Here is a 15836-nt window from a genome sequence, read left to right as displayed (position 1 = left end):
GCACATCGTTTAGTTTTGCGATTCCATCAAAGATGGCCGACTGACGGCCATCTTTGTTGTAAAAACCCGATGTTGAATACTTCCTCAACCATTTCTCGGACATGCATTTACCAATCTTATTCAAACTTGGCACACAGATAATGAATGATGGATTACATGTGCACTTCGTGTTTTTCTTTCAAGATCAGATCCAAGATGGCCGACTGGCAGCCATTTCATTACTTAAACATGTCCCCAAACATTTCTTGGACATGCATGGTCCGATTTTGTTCAAACTTGGCAAAATTAGTGAAACCATGGGGGGGCTATGACATTTTCTGTCTTTTTCTCCTCGTTTTTGTTGTCGGCAGGTGGACTTGCTCACGTAATACATTGGGCTGTACCACGCCCATGCTTAAGAACTGCCATCATGTGTTTTAAAGCCGAGGATGGTTTCTAAAGCTGGATGCTCTTTTCCGATGCCAACTGTGTTTCGTTCAGGGATCATACCTGAGCAATCAAACAAAAGGAGCAATCACTCAACAAAATTTAAACGGTTAGAATTGAAAAGCTTTTTTGAGTCTTAAATTTCCAAGAGCATTTAAATGCACAGAACAATGTTAAAAGAAGCAAAGGAAACAGCATAATCGGACAAAGGAAGGAGTGGGATGAGGGAGTGGTTGGAGGAACGTCCCTACTCCAAACAGCAGAAGTGCAGATCGGGAAAAGGAACTTAAAAAATATGATCGGGGAAATGAAGTAAGGAGTGGGAGAGGAGGAAAAAGATTGTGGTACTTCTCTCCACTAAATTTCATCTCTGTGTTGTTAATTGTGTTTTGTATCCATTCCGAATGGGAATGGATACAAAACAGATGAAACAAAGACGGTAGAGATGACAGAGACGGTGCAAATTTTTAGCTGCTGCTGAAGTGCTCACAAAGCAGGCAAAGTCAACATCCACACCACAAGGACACCCAAGTGATAATTGGCTAGTTGTCAAAATGTGGAACAACACAATCTAAAATGTCCCTGTTGTATTTTTTGCTTCTCAAGTTACACTGTACAGTGACATAGTCAAATCATATGACAGGCAGCCCTATATTACAATGGATCCGCCATCAAACAGGAAGGACTCCAAATGTTATTGGGTGTATAGGCTGTTAGGTTTCTGCCAAACCTGAGTTCTGCCATCAGTCACGTGCAGGGGAAATAGACTCGAATCAGCCCAATGGATTTTCCTCCAGAATGCAAGATTCCGGCGTTGACATGCCTGACATCGTGCCAAGAAGCTGCTTTGTGTTCTGGGGTGAGAAAGGGCCACCTTATCGTTCTCCTGGCTCTGTAATCTGCAGCATGATGCCGGTTTGGACAGTTTTCATGGATAACCTCCAAGGAAGATTCCATTCATGAAGCAACACTGTGCTTGTGGCAAAAGGAATATGTCTTCCAAGGTTTACCAAAGCTGCATTTCCATTGTTGGAGATCACCCTTGGTCATCCAGATTGAGGCCTGTCTTTAACATCATTGTTTATTTGTGTTTACGAACAGTTCGAGCTTAAATGCATCAATTGGTAGTTGGAGATTTTTATATTGGAAAAGAAAATAAAAGCAAGGCCTTCAAAAAATAATTCCATGTGCAAATGTTTGGAACCTTAAAGATACGAAAACAGAAAAATTTCAACACTTAAAAAAAATAGAACTGCACTCGGTGGAGTGCATACCTCTGCCAGGCTGAACAGTTTATGTTTTGTTTCCCATTGATAAGCTTGGTCTATATAAAATCTTTAAAATCTAATAAGCTTGTTAAGTACAGTTCGGAGTTTGAAGCGATGGCGGCTTCTCTCAGGGGTCTCTGCCGACTTTCTCAAAGTTAAGTTTCTGGTCGTTATTTGTCACCTTTAAACTGTTTATTTTCTCACCGACTTGTTCACTGTGTGTTCCTAGTTCGGTTTTGTTTCAAAAATCCTCCCATTTTGTGAGTTTTCATCGACCTCGTCTTATCGGGCTCCTTGAGGCCTACCCATCCTTCAGGTCTAGGTGGACAATCGTTTTATTCTCTCCCTATTACCATCAATTCCTATTTTCCCCACTTTTCCCAATGCTCCCTATCTATTTTTCCCAACAACACACTCTGTTTCTTGTCTTAAATTTTAAAAATAACAATGAAACATTCCTTTCTCACTCCATACCGATGAGTAATGATCATTCTTCTTCTTCTTATTCTTCTTCTTCTTCTTATTTCTCTTCTTCTTATTATTACTCGTACATGCCCGTAAAAAAAAAATTAATAATAATTTAATAAATAAATATTCAAACCGCGAGCAAGAAACAACAACCACACAGGCCGTTTCTTTGCTCTCGAGTGCCCGTACGTGCATGGCCCGGAAGTTTGCATATCGCAGTTACGATTATTCGCAATTTAGTTTTAATGGCCAATTATTCAATTAGCGCCAACGTATTTTGCCTTTTCGCAATGTCATCACAAGGAAAAACAAAAAGAGAAGAGAAGAGAGAGAAAAAAATTACTTCCTGGTTCGGAGCATACCAGCTCACTCTGATGTTACCGAAATTTATGCACCGTCTAATATGAAAACGATCATAACTTGGGGCATAGTGTTTATCTATAAATGCGCATAAGAAATCGAGAAATTATTAGAATACACGAAGTCATCACTCTCTGGAAGCCCATACGTTGTAACCCGTAATGGGGAACGCGGCTGAGCTTCCCTTCCCCCATCGCCCACATCCACGCAACAAAGTGTCTTGTCATTGGTTGGTAAATAAATGGCCATAACTTTGGAGGCACTTGTCCGATTAATATCAAACCTTATAAAGGCACATCCTCAGGTCCCCAACAATATACCTGGCAAGTTTCAATGAGATCGGAGCAGTGGTTGTCGAGAAACAGCGGTCACAGACACACACACACAGACACAGAGAAACACACACACACACACACACACACTCACACACACACACACACACACACACACACACACACACACACACACACACACACACACACACACACACACACACACACACACACACACACACACACAGAGACACACACACACAGAGACACACACACACACACACACACACACACACACACACACACACACACACACACACACACACACACACACACACACACACACACACACACACACACACACACACACACACACACACACACACACATTGCTGGAATTATAGATAGATTTATCTTCTTCTTCTTCTTCTTCTTCTTCTTCTTCTTCTTCTTCTTCTTCTTCTTCTTCTTCTTCTTCTTCTTCTTCTTCTTCTTCTTCTTCTTCTTCTTCTTCTTCTTCTCCCTTTTCTTCTTCTCCCTTTTCTTCTTCTTCTTCTTCCTCTTCTTCTTCTCCCTTTTCTTCTTCTTCTTTCTCTTCTTCTTCTTCTTCTTCTTCTTCTTCTTCTTCTTCTTCTTCCTCTTCTTCTTCTTCTTCTTCTTCTTCTTCTTCTTCTTCTTCTTCTTCTTCTTCATTTTCTCCTCCTCCTCCACCTCCTTCTACTCCTCCTCCTTCTCCTCCTCAACCTCTTTCTCCTCCTCTTCCTCCTCCTTCTCCTTCTCCACCTCCTCCTCCTTATTCTCCTCCTCCTTCTCCTCCTCCTCCTTCACCTCCTCCATCTCCTCCTCATCCTCCTTCTCCTCCTCCTCCTCACCCTCCTTCTCCTCCTCCTCCTCCTCCCCCTTCTCCTGCTTCTCCACCTCCTTCTTCTTATTCCTTGTCCTCCTCCTCCTTTGCATTGATCCATCAGCTTCACACTGCGTTTACCATTCCAAATTCACCACACACCTCCACGATTTTACTTCAACCTTTCCTTTTCCGAATCTTATGCAATCCTTATTTTTAAGAAGAAGAAGAAGAAGAAGAAGAAGAAGAAGAAGAAGAAGAAGAGGAAGAAGAAGAGGAAGAGGAAGAAGAATAAAAAGAGGAAGAGGAAGAAGAAGAGGAAGAGGAAGAAGAATAAAAAGAGGAAGAGGAAGAAGAAGAGGAAGAAGAAGAGGAAGAGGAAGAGGAAGAAAAATAAGAAGAGGAGTAAGAAGAGGAAGACGAAGAGGAAGACAAAGAGGAAGACGAAGAGGAAGACGAAAAGGAAGACGAAGAGGAACAAGAAGAGGAACAAGAAGAGGAATAAGAAGAGGAATAAGAAGAGGAATAAGAAGAGGAAAAAGAAGAGGAATAAGAAGAGGAAAAAGAATAAGAAACCATCTTTTCTAATGTTTCATCTTCCTCTTTCACACGTGTGGTTCTCATCACTGTATTGTAATTCACAACTCTTTTCTATTTCAACAGACTGCTCTCAATTCGACCTTTCCTTCTTAACTTGTCGAAAAATTCCAACTGTTACAGCGTTTCTTCTCTCCATTCTCTTAATTCGCCTTTATTGCATCCATCAAGAAACGTCTTTAATCACATCTCTCACCTAAAAATAAAAAACCCAGTTTGCAATGAATGTTCGCTTTCCTTCAATCGCCATTATTTTCCAACTTCAGTGCCAATTCACTCCTCTCACCCCTCCCTCTCAAAGCAACCATCACACTCTTTCCCATCCGAGCTTCCCTCTCACATTTCTCCAAAACTCCCCACTCACCCTTCTCACACCATTCACCGCCCTCACTCACCCTTCTCAAAGTTGCCTCCTTTCTCATCCACAAAGCTGCCTCCTTCCCCTGCCCTCTCACCTCCAACTCATCACTCCACCTCCTCAAATACCCCCTCTTATTACTCCCCACTGCACCTCAACCCAGCACCACAGAGCTTTTCTCCTCCTCATCTGGCCACCTCCCCTCACTCTTCTGCAATCCTCCACACTCTTTCAACAGCTCTCCTTACCCCTCCTCCCCCGTTGTCCTTCCCTCCCCCTCCCCTCCACTCCCTGCACCCAAAGCTACCTACCCTCCCTCTTCATCAACAGTGTGGACCTCAAATATCCAGGGCTTTCACTCAAACCTGACAGATCTTTCCATATAGGTTGCCACTGACAAACATACGGGTTGCGACATAATCGCCAAACTTTCCTACCTCAAGACGTCTCTGACACCCAAGTATCTCTCCCTGGTTACTCCCTCCACTGGTATGACAGACGTGAGCCTCGTCCTGGTGGAGGAGTTTCTCTCTTCATCAAAGACTCCATTCCTCACTCTCCATGTACTGCCCTCACTCCCCCCACACACCCCAGGAATACCTCTGGCAATGGCTTCCCTCCACTCCCACCGCATGTTTATATGTGTACTGTACCGTCCACTGAACAGTGATGACTCCATTTACACCTCACCATCTGAAAACACGGACCAATTTCTATCCTCTCATCCGAACTCTACAATATATATATGTATATATATATATATATATATATATATATATATATATATATATATATATATATATATATATATATATATATATATATACAGGGTGCCCCCAAAAAATGTACTCACTCTTTAAATGATAATAAATGCGTTGTTTATTGACTTAGAAACAAGATTAATGGTTAAATGTATAAATGCATGTTTCGAAATGTTCAAACTGACGACCATCACGTTCCAAACACAGCCGATAACGCAGACCAGTGGATTCAACATCGTTACAAATCATTTCCTTTGGAACTGCAAGACATTGTCTTTCAATTTCCTCTTTCAGCTCATCGACTGTTGCTGGTTTTGAACCGTAAACCTTATCTTTGAGATATCCCCATAAAAAGAAGTCCATTGGAGTGAGGTCTGGGGAAAGAGCAGGGAATTCAACACTACCTCTTCACCCAATCCATCTGTTCGGAAAAGTTGCTTCGAGATAGGCCCTTACATCACGGTGGTAGTGGGGAGGTGCTCCATCTTGCTGAAAGTAAATCTCTTTGTCACCAAATATCTCTCCGACACGTGGACCGACGGATTCCTGCAGAAAGTTTAAGTAAACATCCCCAGTGACAGTTTGGTCAAAAAAGAATGGCCCTATGATGCCCAATGCTGATATCCCACACCACACTGTAACCCCTGGTAAGTTTAAATAGTGTTCCATAGTAACATGCAGATTTTCAGGAGCCCAGTACAAGGTTGGCCTGGAAGAACACTTGCTTCCTTCTGCTCTCACAATGTTCCCCAACTCTGAGGATTGGTTTTTCCAGCAGGACAATGCTCCATGCCACACAGCGAGGTCAATCAAGGTGTGGATGGAGGACCATCAGATCAAGATGTGAACAGCAATGTCACCGAACAGCAATGTGAAAGACTGGTGGAGAGCATGCAAAGATGCATGAAAGCTGTGATTGAAAATCAGGGTTATTCCACTAAATATTGATTTCTGAACCCTTCCTGAAGGCGCTGTCACACCTTGACGATTTAGCCAGCAATGGCAACGTATAAAAATGTATGTAAAACGTTGGCGTACACTGAAATTTTGATGTTTTTTTTTTTAAAGTTCTGGTCGTATTCATAACGTGTTGGTCGTATGCATAACATATTAGTAACGGGCACAGAACGTTTCATTGTCTTCTAGATAACTTTTACCAACGAATGCTTAGCCTATTGTCGCCATTCACAACCTATGCCCAACGATAGTTTAACTTAGGCATAGCGTGCTGCACGTATCGCCGACGAACTCGTGGCATAGCCTGTTAAAAACCTGCCGCACGCCGATTTAAATCATAACCGCCTGAAAATTGAAAGTGTCAACCACGCAGTCACACCTTGACGATTTATCCAGCGTATGCCGACCTCTGAAAAATTTGCCGAACCAAGCTGGCACACGTCGAATACGTTATGGGTAAGTTGTGTATACATTAAGAGCACGCTGAAAAACGATGAAGTACGCTGTCATATTTCGTGGTACGTCTCGTACGTCGTGAAATTTCAAGCATGCTGAAAATTTTTATGACGTACTCGCCGTATGGCTCACACGTTCCACTACGCTGGGAATAAGTTGTAGGCACGATATGCGATCGTTGACACACGTCGACACAACTTCCTTGTAAGTTACTCATAAGTCGAAACACGTCGAGGTAATGGTTAGCATACCCGGAACTTATTTTCTCCGTCAAGGCACATTTTCTTTTTTTCTGCTTGGCTCCGTGAAGGCACATGACGAAATATCTGAAGTTGTTGTTTTTGTTGTTGTGTTTTTTATTTTTATTTTTTATTTTTAGTCTATCACGAATTTTAAAATATATTCGGCATTTGCTTTTAAGTTTCGACGTCGACGTGACAATATCCTCAAAAAGAAAATATTCACAGAGGAGGAACTAAGAATAAGACATGAGCAAACTGAAGAGGCAATCAGACGTGACGTAACGGCACGTGATGAAATATCGGAAGTTATTGTTGTTGTTTTTTTAAACGCTGCCAATACGCCATTATACGGTAGCTGTAAATTGGAAACACATTCAGTAAGTTCTGTGGTCGTCCGGAAGACGTCAATCAAATACGTCTACATACGTCAATATGCGTTGGAGGTACGTTACACATAGGTTCAAAGCACGTTACTCATAGGTTAGAAATAAGTTTTGGGTACACTAAGCATTACCTCGACGTGTTTCGACTCATGAGTAACTTACAAGTAACGTACCTCGACGTGTGTCAACGATCGCATAACGTGCCTCGACGTGTGTCAATGATCGTGTAACGTGCTTACAACACGTTACTCATAGGTTATAAATAAGTTTCGGGTACGCTAATCATTACCTCGACGTGTTTCGACTTATGAGTTACTTACAAGTAACGTGTGTCGACATGTGTCAATGATCGCATAACGTGCCTACAACTTATGGCCTGCGTAGCGGAACGTGTGAGTCATACGCCGGCATACGTCGGAAAATTTCAAGCATGCTAAAATTTGAGGACAACCGCAAAGTACAACGATGAAAGCCAGTGTACTACGACGTATGGCAGTGTTTTTCAGCGTGCTCTTAACGTATACAAAACTTACCCATAACGTATTCGACGTGTGCCAGCGTTTTAGACAAATTTTTCACAAGTCGGCATATGCTGGCTAAATCGTCAAGGTGTGACAGCGCCTTAAGTTAAAACATTAGTATTGTGTTGTTTCAAAATGAATATGAACTTGTTTTGTTTGTATTATTTGAGGTCTGAAAACACTGAATCTTTGTTGTTATTTTGACCAGTTGTCATTTTCTGCAAATAAATGTTCTAAATGACAATATTTTTTGTCGGAATTTGGGAAAAATGTTGTCAGTAGTTTATAGAATAAAACAAAAATGTTAATTTTACTCAAACACATACCTATAAATAGTAAAACCAGAAAAAAGGATAATTTTGCAGTGGTCTCTTAATTTTTTTCCAAAGCTGTTTCTATGTATGTATATGTACGTATACATGTGTATATATATATATATATATATATATATATATATATATATATATATATATATATATATATATATATATATATATATATATATATATATATATATATATATATATACTGAAACGCAAAAGAAACTTACCACTTGTTTCAAATGTATTAAAATTGTAACAGTTCAAAATAAAACAAACCAACAATTGCTAATTGAAACATTGGCATTTTATTGATGACATGTCAAGTTTTTGACCAAGATACACCATCTCATAAGTTTGTTCTACAGTACAGAACAGCACAGGGTGCAATGTCGGCCCCCTTTCAATAGCGTGTGTGGCCACCATTGTTTTGGATACAGGCAGTGCATCATCGGCACATACTGCCTACCAGTCTTTGGATGGATTGCTGCTGGATTCTGTCCCACTCAGTCCTCAATGTCTGAAGCCATCTGACTAAGGACCATCTGCCTGTCCTGCCTTGCAGTGGTGACTCTTGGCCTCCCTGATCGAGGTCTGTCATCTGCAGAGTTGTGGAGGGTGTCTCTGTCCACCAGGGCCGATATCGTCTGGTGTGAACAGCCAAGGCGACGTGCCACCTCACGGTAGCTCAATCCGCCTTGCAGTATGCCCAAGGCACACTGCCGTTGATCCCTTGACAATCGTGGCATGTTGATTGAAATGCCATTTTGCACTGGCCTTTTTAATGCCAATATCAAGGCATCACGTGCAGCTCATTAAAATCATCCCTTACCCCTTGGCTAATCACTGACAGTCAAAACAGCTGTTCAACAGCTGTGCTATGAAGTGACCATTGAAGGTTAAAGTGACCATCCGTGACTGTTTTGTCTGACAGTGAGGACACTATTGTCCACGAATAAGTTCACACATTTACTACACGCAGTGTTATTGTCGATATTTTAAGGTTTAAAAGGTGGTAAGTTTCTTTTGCGTTTCAGTATATATCATGGCACGAACAGGCCATACAACTCCTACTCCCACATCCTCCATCCCTCCTCCAAAACATGAATGATCGTAAATGCCATCATTTTAAACTTACCCTGTGCATTGATAAGCCCCAGATATGACCTTCCCATCGGTGTTAAGAATCACAAAGGTTTAGATGGAACTTGCCCATGTACGAACCTTCGGGCCTCTTCCAGGCCCGCGTCATCAGGAAATTTTGCAATACGTGGCTGCAAGATATCAACTTTTTGGATGACTTTATCAGAAAGTTCTCCAAATATTTTGTTGTGCAGAGGCACACACCTTTCACGTAGGTATGTTTCCAAGTATGTTTGGCTACTTTTAATAGCCCCTGTGAGCCGTTTCATGCTGCAATCCTTATCTGCACATGTGATATACATCCAGGCTGCCCCGATAGACCTCGTTACCTAGTGTTTCTGCGTATGCGTGCCAAGCAATCTGGGGTGGATCTGCGTCATTTTGAAAGTCATGTGTTGCCGTGTGCTGTGACATTGGAAGTGATCGTTAAAACTTAAATGTAAATAGATAGATATTTAATTTTCAATCATTGTTATTTTTACCAATTTCGTTGATCTTCAGAACATTTTAAATTGGTGGTGAGAGTCGACTGTATTTACTGTTTTTTTTTTTTTCATTGTTTTTTACCATGTGCTTTTCACCACCACAGCCTTTGCCTTTGACAAGACTTGACTTGGCTCCTGTTCTCTCACGCTCATTATTCTCTCTGCTGCTGCCTACGGTGTCTGGACTTCCTCTAAGTGCTCCTCTTCCTTCACCTCCCACCATCTGTATCGCCCTGTCTCGGCTCCTTGCGGACATACGTATCAGGTACATTGGAGGGGCTTTCTCTCTGTCTGTACTATGCAATTGTGGTTACCGCACATTGTTGAAGCTGTCGTTCAAGATCTACATCGGTTTTGACGTTTGGAACATAATGGATATCAAACCTGAAAAGTCGAGTATAGCTTGAACATGAAGAGCTGTGTAAATCATGGGAATTTCAAGCATGGTGACTTCAAATAAATGGAGGGCATCTGAGTATGAATTGAAATGCAGGTACAGGGTTAGCAAAGGTTGAAGTCATGGTGATTTGGTGGTAAGACTATCATTGAAGTCATTAAAGCAATTTTAAAGTCGGTGGAGCAAAGAATCACGAAACATTTGAGTGAGATGCAAGGACACCAATTGTTCGGAAGAGCGTGTAAGTTGCTGAAGAAAATGGGTCTTGTTTTGTACAGAGCTCTTCAGACAATGTGTAAATGGATTTTGGAGCCAGAACTCCAGGAAGAGATGGCCAGAGAGTGTCCAGCAGCAATGGATATTTTACATCTCATGGCAAACGAGTGCAGTCCTGGTAAGATATGCATATTGTTCTGTCTGTGATGTTTTGCTTCCTTTCTGTCATTTTCATGTTATGACTTAAAGGTCCACAGAATCAGAATTTTTGCCTCTGCCACCGAAGGTGAAGGAGGTTATGTTTTCACCTCTTTCTGTCCGTCTGTTTGTTTGTCTGTTTGTTTGTTTGTGTGCAGGATATCTCATACAGTTGTGGAAGTATTTAGGTGAAATTTTGTGGACAGGTTAGGTGTATGATTCGATTTTGATGAATATCCAAATCCCGATCTGGATACGAGAATTATTTAATTATCTCCACCACTGAAGGTGAAGGAGGTTATGTTTTCACTCCTTTCTATCTGTCTGTTTGTTTGTCTGTTTGTGTACAGGATATCTCAAAAAGTTGCGGACGGATCCAGATGAAATTTTGTGGGCAGGTTCGGTGTATGACAAGGACGAACGGATTAGATTTTGGTGAAGATCTGGAACCTGATCCGACTACTAGAATGTTTTTTTAAAGTGATTCTTCACCACTGATTGATCGGGACAAAAACGATATAGAGCACGTCTCAAAAAGTTGTGGATGGATTCGGACGAAACTTGGTGGACAGGTTGGGTATGTGAAACGGCCAAAACGATAATATATTAAAGTACCTAGAACCAACTTCAAGCTTAGTTCTGCTCAAAATAGTAACGGGATGCCAGAGAAGTGACCCCACAAAATGAAGCATCAATCCAGGAGTTCACAGGTGGGCTGCTTATATAAGGCCTAAGTCACATTTGGCATGGCGGCCGTAGGGTCTACAAAATCTACGGCCACTAGCAATTATAGGGCGGCCGTAGTATTTCCACGGTCACACAATGTAGCAGTCACATATGTTTTTATTTTTCAGGTAGCCGCATGGGGGTATTTAGAAATTGTGGAGACCGAAAACGTGGGGGTGTGCCATATGGTCTTTGATTTGATGTCGCACGGTGACCTTAGGGTGTCCCTGCGGCGGCCATAGAATTTTAAAGACAGATGCAAGGTTGCCTCAAGGTGCCCGCAAGGTGACCACAGTGGGGCCCTAAGGCGAACGTGCGGCCAGACGGACGGTACAAGTGGGTATATATACCAGTTCTTTTTTTACGATTTGTCGAATTGCTACGGCCAACGTAGAAATGAAAAAAAAGTTATAACTCCGCGCTATAATTCCACGGCGACCCCTACGGCCTGTAAAATATAGCCATATGGCGTAGGGCCACCCTGAGCCACCATCTGCTTAGGCCTAAGTCACATTTGCTCTACGGCTAGGATACGGCAGCCGTACCCCACCTGAATTGACAGAAACGTGCGGTGCCTGCAGAGTTTCTGAGGTGGCCTCAGGGTGGCCCTACGCCGTATGGCTATCTTTGATGGTATGGTCGCCTTGCAGGCACCTTGCATCTGCCTTGAAAATTCTATGGCCGCCACAGGAATGCCCTAAGGTCACCGTGCGACATCAAATCAAAGACCGTACAGCACCCCCACGTTTTCGGTCTCGACAATTTATAAATACCCCGTGCGGCTACCCGAAAAATAAAAACATATGTGACTGCTACATTGTGTGACCGTGGAAATACTGCAGCTGCCCTATAATTGCTAGTGGCCGTAGATTTTGTAGACTCTACGACCGCCGTGCCAAATGTGACTTAGGCCTTAGGCCTAACCACCATTGTTGTTCAGTGACATCAAACGATCATGGTATATGAAGTCATCTTCCCATCATTCTGAACTTGATAACATGCCATTTTATTATAGAATGTCCCTCATAAGGATGGCTGATTTATTTTGGGAACCTTTTTGAACATTGAAAATGTTTTATCTATTCTTCTCCCTCATGTTTCATCTCTCTAATGTTTCTTTCAGGTGAACGCCTGTCAATGGTAGACAGACAAAGGCAGACATTAAGACAGCTTTATATAGACACTGTTCGTCCTACCCCACCCCCTCCTCCACTGGAATGCACACAGGTATAGTCTCTCTCTCTCTCTCTCTCTCTCTCTCTCTCTCTCTCTCTCTCTCTCTCTCTCCTCTCTCTCTCTCTCTCTCTCTCTCTCTCTCTCTCTCTCTCTCTCTCTCTCTCTCTCTCTCTCTCTCTCTCTCTCTCTCTCTCTCTCTCTCTCTCTCTCTCTCTCTCTCTCTCTCTCTCTCTCTCTCTCTCTCTCTCTCTCTCTCTCTCTCTCTCTCTCTCTCTCTCTCTCTCTCTCTCTCTCTCTCTCTCTCTCTCTCTCTCTCTCTCTCTCTCTCTCTCTCTCTCTCTCTCTCTCTCTCTCTCTCTCTCTCTCTCTCTCTCTCTCTCTCTCTCTCTCTCTCTCTCTCTCTCTCTCTCTCTCTCTCTCTCTCTCTCTCTCTCTCTCTCTCTCTCTCTCTCTCTCTCTCTCTCTCTCTCTCTCTCTCTCTCTCTCTCTCTCTCTCTCTCTCTCTCTCTCTCTCTCTCTCTCTCTCTCTCTCTCTCTCTCTCTCTCTCTCTCTCTCTCTCTCTCTCTCTCTCTCTCTCTCTCTCTCTCTCTCTCTCTCTCTCTCTCTCTCTCTCTCTCTCTCTCTCTCTCTCTCTCTCTCTCTCTCTCTCTCTCTCTCTCTCTCTCTCTCTCTCTCTCTCTCTCTCTCTCTCTCTCTCTCTCTCTCTCTCTCTCTCTCTCTCTCTCTCTCTCTCTCTCTCTCTCTCTCTCTCTCTCTCTCTCTCTCTCTCTCTCTCTCTCTCTCTCTCTCTCTCTCTCTCTCTCTCTCTCTCTCTCTCTCTCTCTCTCTCTCTCTGTCTCTCTCTCTCTCTCTCTCTCTCTCTCTCTCTCCTCTTGCTTTCTCTCTACCTTTTTCACCTCTTCAGATTCAATTAGTATACATTGACAGATTTACATCCCCTCACTTATGTCATTAACTTGTTTACTCTCTTTTTATTCATATTCTAACCTTTGTTTATCTTTTCTTTGCCAAGAAAGATTTTTTTTATCCTTTGACTTTGTCAGGTTTTATTTTTTTCATGTTCCACATTCACTATTTTGTCCTGCTGAAGGCAAAAACAGTGCTGTTTTGGCCTCATGATAATGTGAACTTTTGAAAATCCACCTAACTTTCAGTGAACTAACTGCTCCCTTTCAGCGATGATCCATTACAACACCCAATAAATATATATTGTGACAAAAACGGCATTTTAATTAAATTGCTTTCAATGTATTGTTACGGTCATCGGTGGAGTGTTCCAAATCCCACACATCACCACTGTGATGGTTGTGGTTCAGATAACTCCAAAATACAATGAGTATATTAAAAGACAATGGACGCCATCTGCAGCACTCCCCTCTAGCTGCATCTTCATGCCCAAGGTTGGTTTACCATACCTGTGAGTTGAATGAAGTAAATGGGGAACCATGCCTGCAGCTGTTAGGGGAAAGTGGGAAAAGGTGTGTTTATTCAAAAAAGGGCAAAGCAGAGTATCTAAAATAAAGTGTGTGTGTGTGTGTGTGTGTGTGTGTGTGTGTGTGTGTGTGTGTGTGTGTGTGTGTGTGCGTGTGCATGTGCGTGCGTGCGTGTGGTCATAAAGCATAACAAAACATTCTCTTTGCTAACCCTCCCTCACATTTATCTCTCTTTTTTTTCTTCTACTTACTCCCCCAACTCACATTTATCTATCTTTTTCTCACCCCCCACCCCTCCTCTCTCTTTTTCGCCCTGACCTCTCTCTCTCTCTCTCTCTCTCTCTCTCTCTCTCTCTCTCTCTCTCTCTCTCTCTCTCTCTCTCTCTCTCTCTCTGTCCCCTCCTCACTCCCACCTCCTAATAAAGTGCAGCAATCTCCTCCCACACACCTCTCTCTCTGTCCCCTCCTCGCTCCCCCCTCCAAATAAAGTGCAGCACTCTCATCCGACAACTCTTTCTCTCTCCCTTCTCTTTCTCTTTTTCTCACTCCCACCCCCCCCTCCTTGCACCCTTCCCTCCCGGAGTGTATAGCGATGTGTGGTGAGGCATCATTCTCCTCCCCCTTTCCTCGCTCCCCCCCATTCCTGGCTCCCCTACCCCAACCCCCTCTCTCTCTCCCTCCCACCCCTCTTTCCCTCCCCCATTCCTCACCCCTCCTAGCCCTTCTCTCTCTGTCTCTCTGTCTCTCTCTCTTTCTTCACCATTCTCACTCCCCTCTGCCCACCTCCCTACCCCCTCTTCACTCACCCCCACTTCTCTCTCCTGTCCTCTCTTTCCCTTCCCCTTTCTTTCTCTCCCCCTCCATCCTCTTCCTTCCCTTCTTTCTTTCTTCCCTCTCTCTCCATCACTCCCCCTCTCTTTCTCTCTCACCCCCCTCTCTCGGCATTCCCTTCAGCGAAGCGATGAGTGGCATTTGCTAGTATTCAATAATTTACAACGCACATACATTCCCCTTATCCCCTATGCAATAATGCCCACCCTCAGATTCCTTATTGCAATGACTCCACACCCTTACATTAAAATGCATCCAAACACCCAAAGGAAGAACAGACGTTATGAAATGAGAGTGGGATGGATGAAGTGTGGGGTTTTCTTCACACTCCAACACATCTTTTGCAACCTTTGTTGATCCACGACTCAGCGGTTCGGGCTTGACTCCTGCACACCACCTCCTGGTCATCTTCAGCTCCAACAGCGCCTTAATCATATGGAGGTCACTGTAATCACTCACCGAACACGATAGTTTGTGTGGCTGTGGTATCTTGTCCGAGATGTGAAGGAGGGCAGTACCTTTGAAGCAGCATGCCGGCAACCGGTGTTCGTGGAAAGCACTCTGGGAGCTCGATGTGTGTTGTGTGAAAAAGCCGCAAACATTCCGAAAGAAGGAAATGGAAAGTGTCAGAAAAGTGAAATGATTGAAAAGAAAGGAAAGTCGGAAAATGAAGAAGAAGTGTGAACATCGGTGTGTAAAATGGTGTAGAGAGAGGCACAGACACAGACACAGAGACACACAGAGATATTGGAGGGCGAAGCCATCTCGAGCTCTGGTCATTCGGAATTCTAAAGCGCAACTCCGGTCTATTCGTATCACCTCTCCAAGCCTCAAGATAAGACCAGGCAAAAGGAGAACAAGACGACATACTCTCCGAACGAGACACACATGCGTTTAATGCTATGTTGCAATCATAGGAGTGGTTGGGCTTTGTTTTGGATTGTTATTATTATTATTATGCCTGACCACAACCCCACCTCCTGGTTAATGGGCAGTT

The 15836-nt window shown here is 43.1% G+C and overlaps 1 protein-coding gene across 1 annotated transcript in view; it reads left to right on the top strand.

Moving 5' to 3' along the window:
• The window catches only part of HECTD4 (HECT domain E3 ubiquitin protein ligase 4), a 525771-nt gene that overhangs the window by 196975 nt on the left and 312960 nt on the right, over window positions 1-15836 (top strand). Inside the window, exons 25-27 of the mRNA XM_085880170.1 lie at window positions 9966-10126; window positions 10537-10652; window positions 12522-12625. Coding sequence (XP_085736296.1) covers window positions 9966-10126; window positions 10537-10652; window positions 12522-12625 — 381 coding nt within the window. The remainder of the gene's footprint in view (window positions 1-9965; window positions 10127-10536; window positions 10653-12521; window positions 12626-15836) is intronic.

The sequence above is a fragment of the Eptatretus burgeri genome, chromosome 4, assembly GCF_056783735.1.
Source record: "Eptatretus burgeri isolate ZD-2024b chromosome 4, Ebu_testis_v1, whole genome shotgun sequence".
In the NCBI taxonomy this organism is placed as follows: domain Eukaryota; kingdom Metazoa; phylum Chordata; class Myxini; order Myxiniformes; family Myxinidae; genus Eptatretus; species Eptatretus burgeri.
Note: the sequence above shows the minus strand (reverse complement) of the source record. Positions and strands in the feature narration are given on the sequence as shown.